The sequence below is a fragment of the Ranitomeya imitator genome, chromosome 2 (assembly GCF_032444005.1).
Source record: "Ranitomeya imitator isolate aRanImi1 chromosome 2, aRanImi1.pri, whole genome shotgun sequence".
Classification (NCBI taxonomy): domain Eukaryota; kingdom Metazoa; phylum Chordata; class Amphibia; order Anura; family Dendrobatidae; genus Ranitomeya; species Ranitomeya imitator.
In genome coordinates, this window is record NC_091283.1 from 459007919 (window position 1) to 459033064 (window position 25146).

At 44.1% G+C, this 25146-nt stretch overlaps 2 protein-coding genes across 5 annotated transcripts in view; one reads left to right on the forward strand and one right to left on the reverse strand.

The window, feature by feature from the left end:
- LAMA5 (laminin subunit alpha 5) overlaps positions 1-3940 on the forward strand; it is a 165912-nt gene extending 161972 nt beyond the window's left edge. The window contains exons 76-80 of the mRNA XM_069751180.1: positions 573-723; positions 851-981; positions 1059-1152; positions 1232-1351; positions 2601-3940. Of these exons, the coding sequence (XP_069607281.1) occupies positions 573-723; positions 851-981; positions 1059-1152; positions 1232-1351; positions 2601-2743 (639 nt within the window). The 3' untranslated portion in view covers positions 2744-3940. The remainder of the gene's footprint in view (positions 1-572; positions 724-850; positions 982-1058; positions 1153-1231; positions 1352-2600) is intronic.
- A 1369-nt stretch (positions 3941-5309) lies between these two features.
- Positions 5310-25146, reverse strand: part of ADRM1 (ADRM1 26S proteasome ubiquitin receptor) — a 64515-nt gene continuing 44678 nt past the window's right edge. For 2 of the 4 annotated variants that reach the window (XM_069751183.1, XM_069751184.1), the window contains exons 2-10: positions 15159-15369; positions 14765-14881; positions 10032-10155; positions 9056-9142; positions 8252-8333; positions 7908-8140; positions 6988-7148; positions 5669-5771; positions 5310-5513 (exon numbers count right to left, since the gene is read on the reverse strand). In XM_069751183.1, the coding sequence (XP_069607284.1) occupies positions 5413-5513; positions 5669-5771; positions 6988-7148; positions 7908-8140; positions 8252-8333; positions 9056-9142; positions 10032-10155; positions 14765-14881; positions 15159-15369 (1219 nt within the window). In that variant the 3' untranslated portion in view covers positions 5310-5412. Of the gene's footprint in view, positions 5514-5668; positions 5772-6987; positions 7149-7907; positions 8141-8251; positions 8334-9055; positions 9143-10031; positions 10156-14764; positions 14882-15158; positions 15560-25146 lie in introns of those variants that run through there. The other 2 variants (XM_069751181.1, XM_069751182.1) reach the window with 2 other exon arrangements.

The window sequence follows — 25146 nt, forward strand, 5'->3', positions numbered from 1 at the left end:
GCCAGCCCAGTCACAAGACATGAACATCATTGAGCCCGTTTGGGGTAGGATGAAAGAGGAAGCTTGGAAGACAAAACCAAAGAATCTAGATGAACTCTGGGAGGCATGTAAGACTGCATTCTTCGCTATTCCTGATGCCTTCATTAATAAATTGTATGAATCACTGTTGAACCGCATGGATGCAGTCCTTCAAGCTCATGGAAGTCACACAAAATATTAAATATGAATAATAACACCAAAACTTCATTCACCAATGTTATGCAACATATTTTTGTATTTTAAGTTAACTATTTGTTTGAATATCACATTACTTTCTGTGGGCGACAAAACTTTTGTCTTGCCAAAATCTGACCATTCTGTGTCCATTAACTGATCAATATTTCTGCATTGATCCCAATTTATTTTCTTTACCTAAACCACATTTCGGAGGGTTTCAGCTTTAAAAAGAATAATTTATACAACCAATGGATGAATTTAACATCAGGTTATAAGCTTTTATTTACGTAACATGGATAAACGACATAACTTCTGTCAGGGAGTGTAGAAGACTGATTGGTTTTTACACTTTTCAGGATGTCACTGGTTTCCATGGATGTCTGAGGAACCTGAGGATGGATGGGAAATCCTTGGACAACACAGAAAAATCTACAGGGGTCACGCCATGTTTTGAGGGGCTCACAGAGCCTGGATTGTTTTTCTCAGATGGGGGATTCCTGACATTTAGTACGTAAAAATCACTTGTCCTAAATGTTTTAAAATACCCATTCAATTGAGCCGAGCTGCATTAGCAGGCCCAACCATTTCTGGGCCCTGTTTTTATAACAGATCTTCTCTCTCCTGCTTCTTTTAGGGAATTTGATTGATGTGGGACAGGATCTAGAGTTGAAATTAGAGGTGCGGCCGATGCAGCCGTCTGGACTTATATTCCATGTGGTCACTGAAGAGGGATACGCAATCACCCTGTCCTTGGCTGATAGAAAGGTGCTGACTATATAGTCTCTTCCTACTGCTGTTCTCCTATTGGGATTTCCCATCTCATTCTTTCTCGCTTTCCTCAGGTGTCTGTAGCTCTGACGGACACACAGGGTAAACACTCCACAACGGTCCATCTGCAGCAGCCTCTATGTGACGGACAGTGGCACACCATTGCCGGTCAGTGTGGTGACATGCTCAACACACCTTCATATTGTCATGGACGACTCCTTATTACTTCTCTTTTTCTCCATCACAGTCACTAAAGGGAGTAATGTGGTCCAACTGGACGTGGACACTGAAGGAAACCATTTAGTGGGGATCAGTCCTTCCTCTCACATCAAGTCTTGGGGAACCCTCTATATGGGAGGAGTGCCGGGTGAGTATTTGGAATATGTGTTTTGTGCATGTTGTGTGTCTGTATCGATACACTGCTAGTAGCAGGGAGCGCCTCTACGTTGGATATATCAGTAAAGAACCAAGATCATATTGAGACCTGTAATAATCCCTGGATAAAACATGAGTGGTCCCCACTAGTGATGAGCGAACGTGCTCGGATAAGGCGTTATCTAAACATGCTTGGGTGCCAACAAGAGTATTTGCGGTGTGCTCGAATACTATGTTTGCGTCTCCGTGGCTGCATGTCTCACAGCTGTTTGACAGCTGCAACACATGCAGGGATTACCTGTATATTAGGCTATCCCTATATATGTCGTGACTGACGAACAGCTGCGGAGACTCGAATATGGTATTCGTGCACACCAAAGACACTTGGTTAGCACCAGAGCATGCTCAGATAACACTTTATCCCAGCACGTTCGCTCATCTCTAGTCCACACCTCATAGAAAAGCATACAGGCTAGTCGCTATAGTCACACTGCTTATAAAACTGCTGATTTTGCACGGATTTCCACATATTAAACTGGATGAACTTACAAGTTTGTAAATTTATATACCCAACCCACGTCCCCCCAGAATTGATATCAAGTGTGTTAATTTTTGCACAGATTTTCACTAAATTTGATGAATGTTTCTGATTTTTAAATCATCGGGCAAATTTATCAGTCCTGATTTGATTTCTCCTTTTCATCACCGATTTATAATTAAGTGATTAAGTTTTTACTAAATTCAATTCACGTGCATTTATTTGTGCATGTTAAGTCACATTTTTGGATGTTTCTCACTTGCAAAGTTTTAAGTCATGTGCATTGATTTTCGCTGAATGCAATTACCATTACCATGCATGGATTCAGAATCGCTGTGTGAATTTGTCAATCTGGACTTTTGCTTCCCTCGTTGATTAAAATCAAATATAATTTTGCATCAGCTTTCACCATTCTGAGCAGATTGTTCAGGTTTGTGAAATCAGAAATCTGTTTGGTTTTTTTAGCCCCTATGTGCCGATATTACAGATTTTCACCATTATACACAGATTTCATTTTTTCCCCACTGAACATCCACATGGAAAACATCCAGACCCCCAACGTTCCCATACCCTTACATGCACTGCCTTAGCATACCTTGAATAGCAGGTTTATTCAGCTCCAGTGTGACCAGTTCTTGTCGTTATCTTCCATAACATTCATTTTTCTGCATCTTTATTACTAAATGTGTTCTCATTGTTTTAGCAAACACTCCTGTCGCAGAGCACCCACATTCGCCTTATCAAGGGTGCATGAGGAACCTCACCATCAACAGGAAGATCATAGATGTCTACAAATCTGGAATCTTCACGGGATCCGCCGGGAGAAACATCTGTCCAGCCCTTTAATTGGAAAGCAAGTGGCGGATGAACACGGACATGGGACTGCTGTTATTTAAGGGCAGAGACCACTAAACTGTGCCATTACTGGGGAGGCATTAGGTCATGTTACAAGGTGACCCTGACAACTAACCCAGAAACATGGGTGCTTCTTACTCGGTTACTTTACCGAACCATTGTACTTCTGCAGACTGTTCCCAGCCCCTCACACGCTCCACCTAATATAATGGAAAGATGTGGGATTGCTTACAATGTAGTAACCCTTTCTTTGACAAGTGCTATAGCAGTATATTAAATATTAGCATTGTAAGCCTTGGTATAATCCAACGACTTAGCTGGGACTTGTAGCAACAAAAGGGACAGCACTCCTCATTCCTGCCATTAATATGCTAAGAGACAAACACTGGAACACTGTACCCGCAGTTGGCACAAGTCGGCAATGTACAGGTGGTTTAATCAGGGTTTTTCAGAAGAAGTTTGTGCTAGGCTGATATTAATCTGCCTCCACTTCGCTTCAATTACATACTCGCCACGGCTCAGAACCTGATTTCATGCACGGTCTGAACCCATAATACGCCCCGCTCATTTGATTTTGACTTCAAGTGGTAAAATGCGTCGGCTTCTGCCACTTAACGGCTTCTTAATTTCACAGTTCTTTCACTGGGGAGCTGTTACTGCATAAAAAGACGGCAATGCGAGAATGCAAGTTGCTATGTAATTAATGTAAAAACAGCCAGCTTTATGTAAAAATTTGGAAATAATGGGTGCAGAACCAGCGCTCGCATGAAGATAACCAGATGCCTGCTAAAAGGGGGTCACAGATTTCTCATCTAGTTTAGCATGGCGATTTTATTGACTTGTGTTCACCATTCCAGACCATGGAAAAGGGGGCGTTATGTGTATTCATTTACATGTTAGATGTAACCCGTCTTATCATAAAAACATGTATACTTACTAAGTAGCAGCGGCAGAGAACTGGACATTAGGAAGAGCTGGGGGTCTGATACGTAAACGCCCTAAGCCGAGAAAATGTTAAGAATAAAATAACCACTGGGTAGAAACAGTCCTACAGATATTTATTACATTGTCCTGTCCTGTGGTAGAACAGCGTGAATTTTTTTTTGTTAAAGAAAAATATAAATATATATTTAAGTCTATTTCACTGATTTCACCTCTGCACTTACACATTAAACGTCTGTATATATATGCATGTGTGTATCTATTTAATACACAACACTCGGGCATTCGTGTTAGGCCTCATTCAGCTCCCATCACAGTCTGTCGATTTATGAGAATGCAGGATCCTGCATTTTCTCATAGACTTGTATTAGCGACGGATTGTGGCGGATGGCCATCCATTTCATCCGTCATGCACTGGATCCTGCGTAAAAAAAACAAAACGGTCCGTCGGGCAGAGAAAACATTCAGAGGAACGTTTTTTTACTGCACGTCGGAAAAATCGCTCAGCGATGCATCCTGCGCTGCCCGTCACTGAAAAGCAGGAATCCAGCGACGGGTCGCGTCTTTTCAAACTGAGCATGCGTGGAAGAATTTCCAGTCAGGAAAATTCTCTCACTTGCGCTCTCTCTCTTTTTACTATTGATGCTGCCTTTGCAGCATCAATAGTAACAAGATATCATGTTAAAAATAATAAAAAAAAATAAAAAAAAGTAAAAAAAAAAAACAAAACGCAATATTCTCCCCTACAAGCGTTCCAGCACAGCATCGCTGATGCTCTCAGCAGCTAGCATTACTTCCTAGTAATACATCGCGAGAGATCGCGACTTCTCGTGAGATTTCACAATGTATTACTAGGAACGCTGGCTGCCGGGAGCATTACTGCGCGGGCACGCCGGTAGGTGAGAATACTGCGATTTTTTATTTTTTTTTAACCTGGTTTGGGTTGTGTATGCATTTTCGCAGCAGAAAACCGCTGCGAAGACGCATACACAACAGGTGCACATAGCCGTCGGGTCCGTCAGAAAAACGGGCCCAGTGCACACGTTTTCCACAATCTGCACAGGATCAGTCATTTCAACGTCTTGTCGGATCCTGTGCAGATTTGGAAGACGGAAGTGTGAAAGAAGCCTTAGAGTCATGAAGTCCCACGAGAGGCAGCCATTACTCCACTGACCAATTGGTGCGATTCACCTCCAACAATGGCTGCATCGGCTGGGCGTAGATGTGGGGGTGCCCTTTACCTGTACAAGTAACATTAGGATTTTAGTGGCTACAGGAAACTAAACCCCAAAATCTGCCTGTATTCATTGTAGCTTCCTACTGGAGATATGGAAACTCATGGTGCAAAATCAGGTTCTCTAAAATAAAGTCACTTTTTCTTTTTCCTCTCCACCTCGCAGTAATTCTTCATTTGGGCAATCAAAGGGTTAGCCATATTTGATTGGGGGAGGGGGGAATACTCACTGTAATGAGCACAAGTACCATTGTTGGTCTGAGAACAAACTGTAAGGCGTTTAATATAGTATAATTTTCCCAGGAAGGGTAAAGCGGAATAGCGCCCCCTGTGTTTCCCACCCACAGAAGAGCAAAGAAACAAAAGTGGTCAGCAAAAATCTGTAGCTGAGGAAGGTTTATTAAACACAAATGACATACATGTGGGGGTATAAAGCCAGCCGAAGCACTCAAGACCGATCTGCAGCAGAAAAAAATAGCAGGAATTAATCTAAGCTCATGTCTTCCTCCTCCTCCTTCTTCTCCTTGGACTCTCTCTCTTTCTGAGAAGATGTGTTCTGCATCGCCTTGGCAAATGCTTCAATGTCTGATAGGGTGGAGAAAACAACAAAAATGTCATTAAAATACAAAACACAAGATCAAAAATAGGAGAGCGTAAAGCAAAGTTTTTCCACATGCGGCTCAAAGGACATGAGAAGGAAAGGAATCGCCATGGGTAAGGCATCAGAATGCAGCTCCTACCTCCTTTGTTGGCTGCGTCCACCGCCTCTGCTGGCAACCCAAACTGACTCATCAGCGGCCCCAGCTGGCAGGAGGCCAGGGCGGCACTGAACATACTTAGGGCCTAGGAAAAAAGAAAGTATATGTAGCTAAAGGACATTTTTTATTTATTCTTTACTTAAAATGCCTGTATTTTGGGGACAAAAAAAATACATTTTTGCTATTGGGTTTAATTAAAAAATTTGCACCGTTTGGGTTTTACTGCTTCATTGTTCACTGAACATTGCTGGCTACAAAGCATCCTTAAGGTACCGTCACACTCAGCAACTTTGCAACGAGAACGACAACAATCCGTGACGTTGCAGCGTCCTGGATAGCGATCTCGTTGTGTTTGACACGCAGCAGCGATCTGGATCCTGCTGTGCCATCGCTGGTCGGAGCTAGAAGGCCAGAACTTTATTTCGTCGGCATGTATCGTCACGTTTTACATCAAAAGCAACGACGCCAGCAACGAGCATAGGGCCCCTAGATGTGTGTCGGATCGGTACACTCCGGCTGTTTGACATGGAGCTAACAACCAGCGAAAACGAGAAGGGAGTCGCCGTTACGTCACTGGATCGCTCCTGCATCGTTCTGGAGTTGCTGTGTTTGACGTCTCTACAGCGACCTAAACAGCGACGCTCCAGTGATCTAGTTTAGGTCGGCTCGTTGTCTATATCGCTGCAGCGTCGCTGAGTGCGACGGTACCTTTAGCTAAGAATCTGTCAGCGAGCTCTCTCGACATTTTTCAGAGCTTCTCTATGCAGATGTGCTCAGAAAAAGACAGATAAACTATTAACCCTCCTAGTAATTAGTGATGAGCGAGCGTGCTCAGATAAGGGGTTATCGGAGCACCCTCATGTGCTAATAAGAGTATCTTCTGTGAGCTAGAATACAAAAACAAATGGCTGCCCCTTTAACTACCCTCCCCCTCAGCTTCACATTGGAGTTGGTCCATTATATTAATTATAGTTTATAGCCTATCATTAGCTCTACTGAGGCCGATAGAAGCCAAGGTAAGGCAAAAGCAAAAATGCAGTCCCTCCATTCTAGTAATTGGTGGCAGATTTGGCCCCCGCTGAGGTGAACAGGACGCAGAGACAAGTTGATGGGTTTTTTGGGGTTTTTTGGGTTAGTGCTGTCTACAAATTTCCCAATTCTAGGCCTGACTAAGGAAAATGCTGCAAACTGATGGCTGGGGTTCAGGGATATTTTATCACCCATGTTACAACCAGAAGACCCCCACGCAGCCATAATGAGGACACCAGTGTATCCTGAACTTGTATTTACCGTGCACATACCTGCTGAAACTGAGGAGACGTGAGCGTGTTCTGGATCTCCTCTGCTGTCTGTGGCAAGGACTCTCCAGATGGCAGGTAGGGCAATAAGCGCTCCTGAACGTCAGCATTTGCCAGAATAGGAGCCATGATCTCAGGTGTGAGGACACTGGCCAGATCCACTGCTGATAGACAAGAAACATGGTGCTCATCCAGACGTTATCCAGCACGTGGCTATAATACCCATGCACATTAGGAGCAGCTGGAGAACGGCATTCGCTCTGCTTCGACATACAAAGGCTACGTTCACATTGGCGTTGTTGGGCGCAGCATCACCGACGCATGCGTCATGCGCCCCTATCTTTAACATGGGGGGCACATGGACATGTGCCGGTATGCGTTGCATTGCGTTTTACGATGCATGCGTCAATTTGACGCACCAGACAGGACGCGGATGACGCTACTTGTAGCGTTTTCCCTGCGCCAAAATTCATGAACATTACTAGTTTATGTCAACACATGTGTCAAAAAACGCAGCGTTGTGTATATGTGTTGTTGGTTGCGTCGACGACGCTGTGCCGCCCAACAACGCAAATGTGAACGTAGCCTAATAATTACCTAGCACGCCCGCCTCGCAAGTAATGGCTCGCCAGCCTACAGGACACTTGGCAAAATCAAAGCTGCCATTTCAGAGTGAAACAGTGAATGAACTAGGTGGCAAACAATGGCTGCCAGTCTCTATAGCCACTGTCATGCCACGGCCACCTGTACTATTGTTGAGGAGTTGGAGCCTAAACTTACTTGTCAAACTAGGCAGCAAAATAAAGAATTGATTCGTCTGGCACAGAGGTTAGGCTAACAATCAGAATAATAAAATATAACTGAGACCATCATTCCTCCACCTAAGAAAGCATTTTTTTCCCCTTGCAGAATTGCCCAATTACCTTGTCCACCTTCCGCATTGGCAGGCACATTCATAGTCGCCAGAATGTTCTGCAGGTCACTTAGCTGTATGGGTTGTGTGGGGCTGGTGGCAGCGCTGGCACCATTGCTGGAGCTCACCGCAGGGCTGGGGGTTGCAGCAGGCACTGACACTGGAGCTGCTGGGGTGGTGGTGGTGGTTCGTGTGGAAGACGAGGTGGAGGATGGGGTAACAGCTGCTGATTGGCTGCGGGAACTAGAAACAGCACATAGAAAGCAGACATTACTGCAATGAACAGCCGCTTTGTCCATACTTATGTTCTCTACAGACTAGTCCTCACAGGAGAAATGGGCACTTTAAAGTTACCTGGATGACGAGCTGCTTGTTGTGGGTCCTCCACTACCTAATAAACTGGCCAGTCCGGGTCCTGTCAGAGCACCAAGGCCACCTGCAAGATATTACTTATCAATTCATAGGTTTACATAGCGAACATGCATAAAGGAGCTGTCCCAGCTGGGGAGACATTAATGGCGTATCGTAAGGTTATGCCATTAACGTCTGGACGATGTAGGCCCCATCTGGTCAGGAGTGGAGAAATGGCAGTGCATAGTCAGCCCTTTTCACTTGTATATTACCTCCTAAGATGCCCCTAACGAGCACATTAAAGAGGTAAAAACAAGTTATTAGCTATCAACAGAACAGGTGATAACTAGCTCAATGCATGTCTGACCACTGGTGCCATCTCCGATCATCCAAACATGGCAATCTTATCCCCATTAGAATTGAGTAGCAGTGCGTATGCTAGATCGTGGCTCCATTCATCATCTAACGGGCAGCCGAGCACTGCACTAAGCTTTTTCCAGTAGTCCCATAGACAATGAATGCAGGGAAATTGTGCATCCAACCAGTTGCCCCATTTTGCAAAAAGAATAAAAGTGATGCTCTGGGGAATGAAATTTCCAAATTCTGCCGATCAGTGCAGGTCCCAGCGTCAGACCCTCACCAATCAGTAAGTGATCATCCATCTCGTAGATAGGTTAATAGCTTGTCTTCACTGGACAACCCTTTTAATTAGCAGCCATTTAAAACATTAACAAGTCAACATGGCAGACTATGATGGAGAATATACGGCATCACCAGGTTGTGGAATGTCATTTGCAGGAAACTTACCAAGTCCTCCCAGCCCAGTGGGTCCAATAAGCTGCATGAGTTGGTTGTGGCTCATGTTGCCCAGCAGGCTCTGCAGGCCTCCTTCTCCTAAACAAAGTAAAAACACAAGGATGTGGTGACAGCTGACCTCTCCGCCTCTATGAAAACCTAATTGGAGATTTCTCTAGAAGGTTCTCCTATCTGTGCTGCACGCTTATGGCAAGTCATCATACCAGCGGCAATCAAGTGGGTATGCTGCCTGCAGGTCGTGGTCTGAACATGGCTTTTATCACCTGTTAAATAACCCCTTCCTAACCGAACGACTTTCAGCTTTTGCGTTTCATTTGTTTCGGCTCCTTTTTAAGAGAGCCATAACATTTTTTTTTTTTAACTCTTCTGAGGACATAGCTGTAAGAGGGCTTGTTTTTTTGCACAACCAGTTATAGTTTTAATTTATAACATTCATTTTTCCATACAATGTTCAGAAAAATGGATAAAAATTTAAAAAAAAAAAAAAAATTCCTGAGTAAACTAAAAAAAAAAAAAAAAAAAAGTTACTACACCATCGCAGTTTTTATCTGGCTCTAGTTTTAGAGCGCTAGTTGTGTGGCACCCTGCAAATCATATTCCGCACTGTCAGAGACTAAGAGTGGGATTTAAGAGGGTTAAACACAGGCGATCATACTTCACATGACAGGAAGAGGATGACGATGTCTTGGTTGTTTTCCTATCTTATGAGTACCCAATACTTTATGGTGACTACAAGTCATCAGTCCCCTTAGCAGACCTCTGCCTTGGGTTATCTAAGCCTCTGATTTCTCCAGTGTAGCACAATGCCACTGCTCACACCATATAGGCCATGGCCACACAAGTGTAGGACATAAGCTACAAACTGGGCTACATGTCATTGTCAAGGGTGGTATATACTATGCCACCCATGTGCATGCACTTACTACAGACCACCTAGGCTTAAAGGTACAAGAGCAGATGCATTCACCTCCCAGTGCCGACAGCTCGTGGCCACCACTGCCGCTGCCCCCTAATGCTCCCGGCATGGGTGGGTTGTTGAGATACTCGTTGACCTTGCGGCAATATTCTTCATCCTTGTCAGTCTTGGGCTCCTGTCAATAAACATATATACATTATGGTCACTCAGTATCCTGGGAGATTGGGACATCACAATGTTGTAGGCAGATATTGGGCGCTTATGTGACACAAAGAGGGGCGAGCTGCAGGACGAACGTCTCCCTAGTCTATGACATAAGCGGACTCGTTTATTTGCTCAGATGCTGCGCAGTGAAATGCTCCATGATCACATGCATGTTATTCCATCTAGAAAATACATTTGCTAAGTACGGTCTTACATCAGGATTTTCTGGACTATAAAACACACTTTTTAAAAAAGAAAACTGAAGTTGGGGGTTAGATGACAAAAAATCCCCAGTAATTCTAACATTTTGTTTCTCTCTTTATTGTGGGCATAAATTATGTAAAATCTTATTATTTCGGATTGTTATTATCTATGTGACAATAGCAAACATGTTTATTATTTGTTTAGTAGATTCCTTGGGTGATTTGAACCAATCCATACATGTGATCAAATAATTATATTTGGAATGTACTGTCATATTAGCATAATCTCATATTAAAGAGTTGCTCCCAAAAAATAACTTATCCCCTTTGTAGACAGAATTGATAACCTGTTGATCCCTGAGAGTTCAGCCACTAGGACAAGGGCTGTGGAGTCTGAGTCTGTATAAAATGGACTGACTCCAAACTCCTAAAATATATAATAAATTGGGTACAGTAGTATCATGCAGGATGTGCTGTTTCTCCATAAGAATTTGGGAAAATGATGAAATGTCCTATAAATGTCTGTTCTGTTCTTGATCCAAGGGTCTGGGCTTTTAGTGGAGATGAATCTGTGCTGCACTTTATGTCCATGCTCTGTAGTGACCAGTGCTGTGGAGTCGGAGTTGGGGAAATTGAAGAGTCAGTCGGAGGTTTGGCATACCGACTCCACAGCCCTGACTAGGACACCCTGGCTAATCTGAAAATGCAAACTATGCACATTCCACCTCCGCTCCAATCACTGTCTAGAGGACTGACAGGAATGAGTACGGCGCTCAGCTACTTCTGGCAGTCCCAGAGACAATGAATGGAGCAAATGTCCATACAGAATGCAGAACTCTGCCTCATCTAAGATGGGTTTGCAGAGCACCTATTTCATAGATGGGGGGGGTTATGTGGGGAGAGAACTTATTATGGGAAAACCCCTTTAGGTCCTATCAGCACATTTGCACATTGATAAAAGGATTCCTCCCCCCCCCCCCCCACAGTCACTAATGATAGCAGTTTCTTGGCTAAACGTCACAGATCAGAGTTATATCATATCGCAGAAGATGGAGGCAGCTGTCATGTGCAGTGAAAGATCTGGGCACCGATGGAGCCTGCATCAAAGGGGGAGATGATAGGGGACAGACAACCTTGAATGTACAAGTACTTCTCGCTAAATTAGAATATCATCAAAAAGTTAATTTCAGTTCTTCAATACAAAGAGTGAATCTCATATTATATAGTCATTATATACAGAGTGATCTATTTCAAGTGTTTATTTATGTTAATGTTGATGATTATGGCTTACAGCCAACGAAAACCCAAAAGTCATTATCTCAGTAAATTAAAATAATTATCAAAAAAAAAAAACCTGCAAAGGCTTCCTAAGCTTTTAAATAGGTCCCTTAATCTGTTTCAGTAGGCTCCACAATCATGGGGAAGACTGCTGACTTGACAGATGTCCAGAAGGCAACCATTGACACACTCCACAAGGAGGGTAAGCCACAAAGGTCATTGCTAAAGAAGCTGGCTGTTCACAGAGTGCTGTATCCAAGCATATTAATGGAAAGTTGAGTGGAAGGAAAAAGTGTGACAGAAAAAGGTGCACAAGCAACCAGGATAACCACAGCCTTGAAAGGATTGTTAAGAAAAGGCCATTCAGAAATGTGGGGGAGATTCACAAGGAGTGGACTGCTGCTGGAGTCATTGCTTCAAGAGCCACCACACACAGACGTATCCAGGACATGGGCTACAAGTGTCACATTCCTTGTATCAAGCCACTCATGACCAATAGACCTCGCCGGAAGCGTCTTACCTGGGCCAATGAGAAAAAGAACTGGGCTGTTGCTCAGTGGACCAAAGTGTTGTTTTCAGATGAAAGTACGGTAAATTTAGCATTTCACTTGGAAATCAAGGTCCCAGAGTCTGGAGGAAGAGTGGAGAGGCCACAATCCAAGCTGCTTGAGGTCTAATGTGAAGTTTCCACAATCAGTGATGGTTTGGGGAGCCATTACACCTGCTGGTGTAGGTCCACAGTGTTTTATCAAGGCCAAAGTCAGAGCAGCCGTCTACCAGGAAATTTAAGAGAACTTCATGCTTCCCTATGCTTTTTGGAGATAGAAATGTCATTCTCCAGCAGCACTTGTCCACACTGCCAAAAGTACCAATACCTGGTTTAATAACAACAGTGTCACTGTGCTTGATTGGCCAGCAAACTCGCCTGACCTTAACCCCATAGAGAATCTATGGGGTATTGTTAAGAGGAAGATGGGAGACACCAGACCCAACAATGCAGACGAGCTGAAGGCTGCTATCATAGTAACCTGGGCTTCCATAATACCTCAGCAGTGCCACAGGATGATCGCCTCCATGCCACGCCACATTGATGCAGTAATTGATGCAAAAGGAGCCCCGGCCAAGTATAGAGTGCATTTAATGTACGTACATTTCAGATTTTGAAATAATTTTTCAAGCTCGTGTTAAAGTATACTAATTTACTGAGATAACGACTTTTTGGTTTTCATAACAGTACACCGATGTCGGACTCCCTCCCTTTTCTGTTTTGAACAGCTGAGATCAGCCTCTAACAGCTACGAGTGGAATCGCAATCCACTCGCGGCTGTCAACTAGTTAAATGCCGCTGTCAAACTCTGTGACAGCGGCATTTAACACAGGTTTCTGGCAAGCACACCGGAAATCTCACCTATCGGTGCCCGTATCACATAACCGCGGGTCGCCGATGGGTTGGCATGACAACTAGTGATGAGCGAGTGTACTCCTTGCTCAGGTTTTTTCCGAGCACGCTAGGGTGCTCTCGGAGTATTTGTGACTGCTCGGAGGTTTAGTTTTTGTTGACACAGCTGCATGATTTACAGCTACTAGCCAGGCTGAGTGCATGTGGGGGTTGCCTGGTTGCTAGATAATCCCCACATGTAATCAAGCTGTCTAGTAGCTGCAAATCAACCAGCTGCGGCAAGGAAAATTAAATCTCCGAGCAGTCACAAATACTCAGAGACCACCCAAGCATGCTCGGGAAAACCCAAGCAAGGATTATACTCGCTCATAACTAATGACAACCAGACGTCTCCAGCAGACCTCTATGGTGGTCGGCGCTCATGGCAAGTGAACAATTCTGCTACATAGATCATTGCCTGTATCTAGCAGAGCCGGCCGGGTTATGGCAGCTTCTTGTCTATGTTTAAAAAAAAAAAAAAAATTTATATATATATATATATATATATATATATATATATATATATATATATATATATATATATGTATGTATGTATGTATGTATGTATGTATGTATGTATGTATGTATGTATGTATGTATGTATGTATGTATGTATGTATATATATATATATATATATATAACCCGTGAAAGCGCATGGTATTAGCGCAAAACAATCGTCGTCGTCTTGCCTGTCGCACTCCTACTTTCACTCCCTCCCTTGAACCGTGAATATGATTTGCTGCAAGTTCTAATAAAGGACGTTTGAATATATACACATACATACATACATATATATATATATACATACACACATATATACATATACACACATATATATAAATCTCTATCATTATATGGTAAAACCAATGGTGTTGTTTTAAAGTACAACTCGTCCCACAGCAAACAAGCCCCAACACGACCATATTGACAGAAAAATTTAAAAAAAGTTACGAGTTTGAGAAGTATGGGGGCAAAAAATGAAAATGCAAAACCAAAAATACCTCTGGTCGTTAAGGGGTTAACAGAAATAAACACTTGAAATAGATCACTCTGTTTGTAATGACTCTAAATAATATAAGAGTTTCACTTTTTGTATTGAAGAACTGAAACTTTATGAGGATATTCTAGTTTAGTGAGAAGCACTTGTACCTACACGTCGAAGGACATAAAGGGGTTAAAGTAAAAACGATGGCAACACACTCAAAAATAACCCCACATTCAGTCGTCTTCTGTACGTACTTTCGGCTTTCTTATTTATTTGTAAAGCACAGAACGTCTTCCGAGCAGAAAACGACAGAAGAATGGATCGGTCGCTTCTTTTAACCGTTTGGTGTTTTTAGAGACTTGAAGCGTCTAAAAAGGACATTTAGAAGTCTGAACATACGGACAGCAAGTGATATTTGCACTTAAATGCTTATTTCTCAGACACTTAGTGGATGCATTAAACCAAAAGGGATTTTACAGCGAGTACCAAAAAGCCTCATTCAGTGCTTGGAGCCAATTCGGTTTCCATCTGAAATAAAGATGTCGTGTGCACATATTCTAACACATTGTGGCAAGCGGTCAGGACAGGGGAGATTGTGTATGCTGGATATAATTGGAGCAAACCCTCAGCTGTGACAACCATTTCAGAAGATTTGGAAGACGATTTACAGCAGACCTGCATCCAGAAGAACAGCCTCTTGGAGCCAGCCTTGAACTTCAGCACATAGACGCGGCCGGTGGTGCACTGTGCCACCCTCTTAAATTCGCAGTCATCTGGGAAAATAATCAAATCCTAAAAAGAAACAAGAATGGCGGAGTGAGCCGAGCACAGAGTCAATATCACAGCTTTTTAAGAGAAGCAGAAGGGAGATATCAGCCAGAGAAACACAATGCAGCCTGGCTAAATGGGCACCAGCTGGGCACAGCATGACAGCGCCTAATAAGCTGTCCTCTCTGGTTACAGTCTGCCACCCGCCTGCTGCAGGATGACGGCTCCTTCACCTTTAACAATAATAATAAAGTCTATATAAGGGGAAGATGGCACCTTCATGCCCACTGCCCAGACTTACATCCTCCACATTTCCCGAGGTCCTGTCCTTCCAGCAGAAGTGGATCAAGGAGTCGTCAGTTTGCTGGATGTAAACGAGTCCTTTCCGTTTATCTGGAGTCACGGTGCTCCCCTTCAAGGTCATCTTACCAGCTCTAAACTCCACCAAATATTTGCTGGACGAGCCCCGGGACCCGGGCACCAGACTGGGAAACAAAGCTCCTGAAGACATCCTGAAAGGAAGAAAAGTGACAAACATCAGGTGGAAGCAGAGAGCAACAAACCGAGCAACTGGCAGGGAGCTTGTGGGACAGTGAGGTAGGGAGGACAGGATACGAAATATATCTTGTGCAAGCAAGAACGTCATTTCTCTTAACGCTGGGACATTTTGGGGAGTATGTTTTGCCTCTCCTTCGCCCAACAGCCACAGCTTTTTTTTTCCCTTCTCCCCTCCCTTTCAGAAGTCCCATGTCAGCACATGACTGCATCGTGTAGGCGCTGATGGGATCCAATGTGACAACTGCCATAACACATCACACCAGCATCCAAAGGGTTATATTGATTCAATGGAGCTAACTGATTGCCGCAGTAACTCTTGGGTACCAGCAAACAGGGCATGGAGAGGGCAAGGCTCCACGCAGTGATGGCTCACTCCCACTGTATGTGTACGGCACTAGCCGACATCAGATGTAAACAAGCCCCCCAATTACATAACCAAGTTTTGCAGCTTTGTAATATACGTTGTGGCACGACCTCTGCTTGCTGGGACTGAATGGGAACATTACTATGAACACCAATCCCTCTTCTGTGCAGCCTGGTGCATAAAGCCGTCTACTCATGGGACATTGAGGTTTTATTCTCTTGTAACAAGTTGTGTCAATCAAACCAAATGAGAACAGCAGTGTTTCCGTACACTGACAGCAAGCAGGAATCTCACTAACAGAAGAGCTTTCAACTACAGCATGTTAGGACTTTATGTTACATTGAACAGGCTTTATTTACGAGGTTCTAGATCGCAAGGGATGAGAAACAGGCTGCATTTTACTCAAGAGCTGCACTAACAGTTATGTTCGTTCGTTTCAACAGACAGCAGGGTTATTCCTAAAAGATTAACATAGCTCCATTAATAGGACAAAATTAGACCCTACATCATATTATTGTACAGTGCTTAGTATAAGCCAGACAGCAGCACGAATGGAAATCCCCAGGTAAATAAAAGCCACAGGAAACTCTAATCGATCAGTCCTGAAGAATGTGTGATAGTGAGTGCAGCTCTGGAGTATAATACAGGATGTAACTCAGGATCAGTACAGTCATGGCCAAAAGTTTTGAGAATGAGACAAATATTAATTTTTCCAAAGTCTACTGCTTCATTTTTTCTAATGGCAATTTGCATATACTCCTGAATGTCAGAGTGATCAGCTTAACAGCAATTACTGTACTTGCAAAGTCAATATTTGCCCAGAAAATGAACTTTAACCCCCAAAACACATTTCAACATCATTGCAGTCCTGCCTTAAAGGAGCAGCTAACATGGTTTTAGTGATTGATCCATTAACACAGGTGTGGGTGTTGATGAGGACAGGGCTGGCGATCAATCAGTCATGATTAAGTAAGAATGACATCACTGGACACTTTAAAAGGAGGCTGGTGCTTGGTATCATTGTTTCTCTTCAGTTAACCCCTTCATGACCCAGCCTATTTTGACCTTAATGACCTGGCCGTTTTTTGCAATTCTGACCAGTGTCCCTTTATGAGGTAATAACTCAGGAACGCTTCAACGGATCCTAGCGGTTCTGAGATTGTTTTTTCGTGACATATTGGGCTTCATGTTAGTGGTAAATTTAGGTCAATAAATTCTGCGTTTATTTGTGATAAAAACGGAAATTTGGCGAAAATTTTGAAAATTTCGCAATTTTCACATTTTGAATTTTTATTCTGTTAAACCAGAGAGTTATGTGACACAAAATAGTTAATAAATAACATTTCCCACATGTCTACTTTACACCAGCACAATTTTGGAAACAAAATTTTTTTTTGCTAGGAAGTTATAAGAGTTAAAATTTGACCAGCGATTTCTCATTTTTACAACGAAATTTACAAAACCATTTTTTTTAGGGACCACCTCACATTTGAAGTCAGTTTGAGGGGTCTATATGGCTGAAAATACCCAAAAGTGACACCATTCTAAAAAAATGCACCCCTCAAGGTGCTCAAAACCACATTCAAGAAGTTTTTTAACCCTTCAGGTGCTTCACAGCAGCAGAAGCAACATGGAAGGAAAAAATGAACATTTAACTTTTTAGTCACAAAAATTATCTTTTAGCAACATTTTTTTTATTTTCCCAATGGTACAAGGAGAAACTGAACCACGAAAGTTGTTGTCCAATTTGTCCTGAGTACGCTGATACCTCATATGTGGGGGTAAACCACTGTTTGGGCGCACGGCAGGGCTTGGAAGGGAAGGAGCGCCATTTGACTTTTTGAATGAAAAATTGGCTCCACTCTTTAGCGGACACCATGTCACGTTTGGAGAGCCCCCGTGTGCCTAAAAATTGGAGCTCCCCCACACGTGACCCCATTTTGGAAACTAGACGCCCCAAGGAACTTATCTAGATGCATAGTGAGAACTTTGAACCCCCGGGGGCTTCACAAATTGATCCGTAAAAATGAAAAAGTACTTTTTTTTCACAAAAAAATTCATTTAGCCTCAATTTTTTTCATTTTCACATGGGCAACAGGATAAAATGGATCCTAAAATTTGTTGGGCAATTTCTCATGAGTACACCGATACCTCACATGTGGGGGTAAACCACTGTTTGGGCACATGGTAAGGTTCGGAAGGGAAGGAGCGCCATTTGACTTTTTGAATGAAAAATTATCTCCATCGTTAGCGGACACCATGTCGTGTTTGGAGAGCCCCCGTGTGCCTAAACATTGGAGCTCCCCCACAAATGACCCCATTTTGGAAACTAGACCCCCCAAGGAACTTATCTAGATGCATATTGAGCACTTTAAACCCTCAGGTGCTTCACAAATTGATCTGTAAAAATGAAAAAGTACTTTTTTTTTCACAAAAAAATTATTTTCGCCTCAGTTTTTCATTTTCACATGGGCAATAGGATAAAATGAATCCTAAAATTTGTTGGGCAATTTCTCCCGAGTACGCCGATACCTCATATGTGGGGGTAAACCACTGTTTGGGCACACGGCAGGGCTCGGAAGGGAAGGCGCGCCATTTGACTTTTTGAATGGAAAATTAGCTCCAATTGTTAGCGGACACCATGTCGCGTTTGGAGAGCCCCTGTGTGCCTATGCATTGGAGCTCCCCCACAAGTGACCCCATTTTGGAAACTAGACCCCCCAAGGAACTTATCTAGATGCATATTGAGCACTTTAAACCCCCAGGTGCTTCACAGAAGTTTATAATGCAGAGCCATGAAAATAAAAAATAATTTTTCTTTCCTCAAAAATGATTTTTAGCCTGGAATTTCCTATTTTGCCAAGGGTAATAGGAGAAATTGGACCGCAAATGTTGTTGTCCAGTTTGTCCTGAGTACGCTGATACCCCATATGTGGGGGTAAACCACTGTTTGGGCGCACGGCAGGGCTCGGAAGGGAAGGCACGCCAATTGGCTTTTTAAATGGAAAATTAGCTCCAATCATTAGCGGACACCATGTCACGTTTGGAGAGCCCCTGTGTGCCTAAACATTGGAGATCCCCCACATATGACCCCATTTTGGAAACTAGACCCCCAAAGGAACTAATCTAGATGTGTGGTGAGGACTTTGAACTTCCAAGTGCTTCACAGAAGTTTATAACGCAGAGCCATGAAAATAAAATAAAAATTTTATTTTCTCTAAAATGATTTTTTAGCCTGCAATTTATTATTTTCCCAAGGGTAACAGGAGAAATTTGACCCCAAAAGTTGTTGTACAGTTTCTCCTGAGTACGCTGATACCCCATATGTGGGGGTAAACCACAGTTTGGGCACATGTCGGGGCTCAGAAGGGAAGTAGTGACTTTTGAAATGCAGACTTTGATGGAATGGTCTGCGGGCGTCACGTTGCGTTTGCAGAGCCCCTGGTGTGCCTAAACAGTAGAAACCCCCCACAAGTGACCCCATTTTGGAAACTAGACCCCGAAAGGAACTTATCTAGATGTGAGGTGAGCACTTTGAACCCCCAAGTGCTTCACAGAAGTTTATAACACAGAGCAGTGAAAATAATAAATACGTTTTCTTTCCTCAAAAATAATTTTTTAGCCCAGAATTTTTTATTTTCCCAAGGGTTACAGGAGAAATTGGACCCCAAAAGTTGTTGTCCAGTTTCTCCTGAGTACGCTGATACCCCATATGTGGGGGTAAACCACTGTTTGGGCACACGTCGGGGCTCAGAAGGGAAGTAGTGACTTTTGAAATGCAGACTTTGATGGAATGGTCTGCGGGCGTCACGTTGCGTTTGCAGAGCCCCTGGTAAGCCTAAACAGTAGAAACCCCCCACAAGTGACCCCATTTTGGAAACTAGACCCCCCAAGGAACTTATCTAGATATGTGGTGAGCACTTTGAACCCCCAAGTGCTTCACAGACGTTTACAACGCAGAGCCGTGAAAATAAAAAATCATTTTTCTTTCCTCAAAAATGATGTTTTAGCAAGCAATTTTTTATTTTCTCAAGGGTAACAGGAGAAATTGGACCCCAGTAATTGTTGCCCAGTTTGTCCTGAGTACACTGATACCCCATATGTGGGGGTAAACCACTGTTTGGGCACACGTCGGGGCTCGGAAGGGAAGGAGCACCATTTGACTTTTTGAATAAAAGATTGGCTGGAATCAATGGTGGCGCCATGTTGCGTTTGGAGACCCCCTGATGTGCCTAAACAGTGGAAACCCCTCAATTCTAACGCCAACACACCCCTAACCCTTATCCCAACTGTAGCCGTAACCCTAACCACAACCCTAACCCCAACACACCCCTAACCCTAACCACAACCCTAATTCCAACCCAACCCTAACCCTAAGGCTATGTACCCACGTTGCGGATTCGTGTGAGATTTTTCCGCACCATTTTTGAAAAATCCGCGGGTAAAAGGCACTGCGTTTTACCTGCGGATTTACTGCGGATTTCACCTGCGGATTCCTATTGAGGAATAGGTGTAAAACGCTGCGGAATCCGCACAAAGAATTGACATGCTGCGGAAAATACAACGCAGCGTTTTCGTGCGGTATTTTCCGCACCATGGGCACAGCGGATTTGGTTTTCCATAGGTTTACATGGTACTGTAAACCTGATGGAACACTGCTGCGGATCCGCAGCGGCCAATCCGCTGCGGATCCGCAGCCAAATCCGCACCGTGTGCACATTGCCTAATTCTAAAGGTATGTGCACACGCTGCGGAAAACGCTGCGGATCCGCAGCAGTTTCCCATGAGTTTACATTTCAATGTAAACCTATGGGAAACAAAAATCGCTGTACACATGCTGCGGAAAAACTGCACGGAAACGCAGCGGTTTACATTCCGCAGCATGTCACTTCTTTCTGCGGATTCCACAGCGGTTTTACAACTGCTCCAATAGAAAATCGCAGTTGTAAAACCGCAGTGAAATGCGCAGAAAAACCGCGGTAAATCTGCCATAAATCCGCAGCGGTTTAGCACTGCGGATTTATCAAATCCGCTGCGGAAAAATCCGCAGAGGACCAGAATACGTGTGCACATACCGAAACCCTAACCCTACCCCTACCCCTAACCCTACCCCTAACCCTAACCCTAACCCTACCCCTAACCCTAGTTCTAACTCCAACCTTAGTGGAAAAAAAAAAAAATTCTTTATTTTATTATTGTCCCTATCTATGGGGGACAAATGGGGGGGGTCATTTACTGTTTTTTTATTTTGACCACTGTGATAGATTATATCACAGTGATCAAAATTCACATTGGAACGAATCTGCCGGCCGGCAGATTCGGCGGGCGCACTGCGCATGCGCCCGCCATTTTGGAACATTGCGGCGCTCGGGGAAGAAGACGGACGGACCCCGCCAGGATCGGTAAGTATAAGGGGGGGAGATCAGGGCACAGGGGGGGGAGATCAGGGCACGGGGGGGCGTCGGAGCACGGGGGGGGAGGGATCGGAGCATGGGGGAGAGTGATCGGTGTGCGGGCGGGTGGATCGGTGTGCAGGGGGGGTGGATCGGTGTGCAGGGGGGGTGGATCGGAGCACGGGGGGGGATCGGAGTGCGGGGGGGTTTGATTGGAGCACGGGGGGTGTGATTGGAGCACGGGGGGAGCGGACAGGAGGACGGGGGAGCGGAGCACAGGACGGAGGGGAGCGGGCCACAGATCGGGGGGCTGGGGGGGCGATCGGAGGGGTGGGGTGGGGGCACATTAGTATTTCCAGCCATGGCCGATGACATTGCAGCATCGGCCATGGCTGGATTGTAATATTTCACCATTTTTTTAGGTGAAATATTACAAATCGCTCTGATTGGCAGTTTCACTTTCAACAGCCAATCAGAGCGATCGTAGCCACGAGGGGGTGAAGCCACCCCCCCTGGGCTAAACTACCACTCCCCCTGTCCCTGCAGATCGGGTGAAATGGGAGTTAACCCTTTCACCCGATCTGCAGGGACGCGATCTTTCTGTGACACAGCATATGCGTCACAGGTCGGATTGGCACCGACTTTCATGACGCATACGCTGTGTCACAGGTCGGGAAGGGGTTAACCATGGTTATCTCTAAAGAAACACGTGCAGCCATCATTGCACTGCACAAAAATGGCCTAACAGGGACGAGTATCGCAGCTACAAAGATTGCACCTCAAACAACAATCTATCGCACCATCAAGAACTTCAAGGAGAGAGCTTCCATTGTTGTCAAAAAGGCTCCAGGGCGCCCAAGAAAGACCAGCAAGCGCCAGGACCATATCTTAAAACTGTTTCAGCTGCGGGATCAGACTACCAGCAGTGCCGAGCTTACTCAGGAATGGCAGCAGGCTGGTGTGAGTGCTTCTGCACGCACTGTGAGGTGGAGACTCTTTGAGCAAGGCCTGGTTTCAAGGAGGGCAGCAAAGAAGCCACTTCTCTCCAGAAAAAACATCAGGGACCAACTGATATTCTGCAAAAGGTACAGGGAGTGGACTGCTGAGGACTGGGGCAAAGTCATTTTCTCTGATGAATCCCCTTTTCGATTGTTTGGGACATCTGGAAAACAGCTTATTCTGAGAAGAAGAGGTGAGCGCTACCACCAGTCTTGTCTCATGCCAACTGTAAAGCATCCTGAAACCATTCATGTGTGGGGTTGCTTCTCAGCCAAGGGAATCGGCTCACTCACAGTCTTGCCTAAAAACATAGCCATGAATAAAGAATGGTACCAGAATGTCCTCCAAGAGCAACTTCTCCCAACCGTCCAAGAGCAGTTTGGCGCCCAACAATGCCTTTTCCAGCATGATGGAGCACCTTGCCATAAAGCAAAGGTGATAACTAAATGGCTCATGGAACAAAACATAGAGACTGTGGGTCCATGGCCTGGAAACTCCCCAGATCTTAATCCCATTGAGAACTTGTGGTCAATCATCAAGAGACGGGTGGACAAACAAAAACCAACAAATTCTGGCAAAATGCAAGCATTGATTATGCAAGAATGGACTGCTATCAGTCAGGATTTGGTCCAGAAGTTGATTGAGAGCATGCCAGGGAGAATTGCAGAGGTCTTGAAGAAGAAGGGTCAGAAGAAGGGTCAACACTGCAAATATTGACTTGCTGCATTAACTCATTCTAACTGTCAATATAACCTATTGGTACTCATAATATGATTGCAATTATATTTCTGTATGTGATATAAACATCAGACAAACACTAATAAAAACCAGAGGGCAGCAGATCATGTGGAAATATAATTTTGATGCCATTCTCAAAACTTCTGGCCATGACTGTACAGTATAAGTAATGTAATGTATGTACACAGTGACTGCACCAGCAGAATAGTGAGTGCAGCTCTGGAGTACAATACAGGATGTAACTCAGGATCAGTACAGGATAAGTGATGTAATGTTTGTACACAGTGACTGCACCAGCAGAATAGTGAGTGCAGCTCTGGAGTATAATACAGGATGTAACTCAGGATCAGTACAGGATAAGTAATGTAATGTATGTGCACAGTGACTGCACCAGCAGAATAGTGAGTGCAGCTCTGGAGTATAATACAGGATGTAACTCAGGATCAGTACAGGATAAGTAATGTAATGTATGTACACAGTGACTCCACCAGCAGAATAGTGAGTGCAGCTCTGGAGTATAAGGCTAGGTTCAGATTGCGTTAATGGGACCGCGCTAACAAACAGCGTTGCACGGCGAAATTAACGCCGTGCAACGCGTCCGTTAGCGCGCCCATTGGCAGCAATGGGAACGCACATCGCTAGCGCCTGCCATTTTTGGCACGCGCTAGTGATATGCCGGTGTTTTGTGACGCGCCTCGGACGCTGCTTGCGCTAAACGGATTGCCCTAACGCAATCTGAACCTAGCCTAATACAGGATGTAACTCAGGATCAATACAGGATAAGTAATGGTATCAAAATTTCCAGATTCATTTTTGTGACTGCTATCAGTCACAGAACAATAACATATACCGTATATACTCGAGTATAAGCCGAGATTTTCAGCCCATTCTTTGGGGCTGAAAGTCCCTCTCTCGGCTTATACTCGAGTCATACCCGGGGGTCGGCAGGGGAGGGTGGGCGGGGGCTGTCTAGTTATACTTACCTACTCCCGGCGCGGTCCCTGCAGTCATAGTACATAGTTATTAAGGTTGAAGGAAGACTTTAAGTTCATCTTGTTCAACCCATAGCCTAACCCAACGTGCCCTAACCTGCTGAACCAGAGGAAGGCAAAAAAAAAAAAAACAACATGTGGCAAAGAGTAAGCTCCACCTTGGGGAAAAAAATTCCTTCCCGACTCCACATACGGCAATCAGACTAGTTCCCTGGATCAACGCCCTATCAAGGAATCTAGTATATATACCCTGTAACATTATACTTTTCCAGAAAGGTATCCAGTCTCCTCTTAAATTTAAGTAATGAATCACTCATTACAACATCATACGGCAGAGAGTTCCATAGTCTCACTGCTCTTACAGTAAAGAATCCGCATCTGTTATTATGATTAAACCTTTATTCCTCCAAACGCAGAGGATGCCCCCTTGTCCCTGTTTCAGGTCTATGATTAAAAAGATCATCAGAAAGGTCTTTGTACTGTGCCCTCATATATTTATACATTAAAATAAGATCACCCCATAGTCTTAGTTTTTCCAAACTAAATAGCCCCAAGTGTAATAACCTATTTCCAAACTAAATAGCCCCAAGTGTAATAACCTATCTTGGTATTGAAGACCCCCCCAGTCCTCTAATAACCTTGGTCGCTCTTCTCTGCACCCGCTCTAGTTCAGCTATGTCTTTCTTACACACCGGAGACCAGAACTGTGCACAGTATTCTAAGTGTGGTCGAACTAGTGACTTGTATAGAGGTAAAATTATGTTCTCCTCATGAGCATCTATGCCTCTTTTAATGCATCCCATTATTTTATTTGCCTTTGTAGCAGCTGCCTGACACTGGCCCCTGAATATGAGTTTGTCATCCACCCATAGGTGGACCCAGGTCTTTTTCATTGATGGTTTTGCCCAGAGTTTTAGAATTAAGCACATAGTTATACATCTTATTACTTCTACCCAAGTGCATGACCTTACATTTATCCCCATTAAAGCTCATTTGCCATTTATCAGCCCAAGCTTCTAGTTTACATAAATCATCCTGTAATATAAAATTGTCCTCCTCTGTATTGATTACCCTGCAGAGTTTAGGGTCATCTGCAAATATTGAAATTCTACTCTGAATGCCCCCTACAAGGTCATTAATAAATATGTTAAAAAGAAGAGGGCCCAATACTGACCCCTGTGGTACCCCACTGCTAACCGCTACCCAGACCGAGTGTGTTCCATTAATAACCACCCTTTGTTTCCT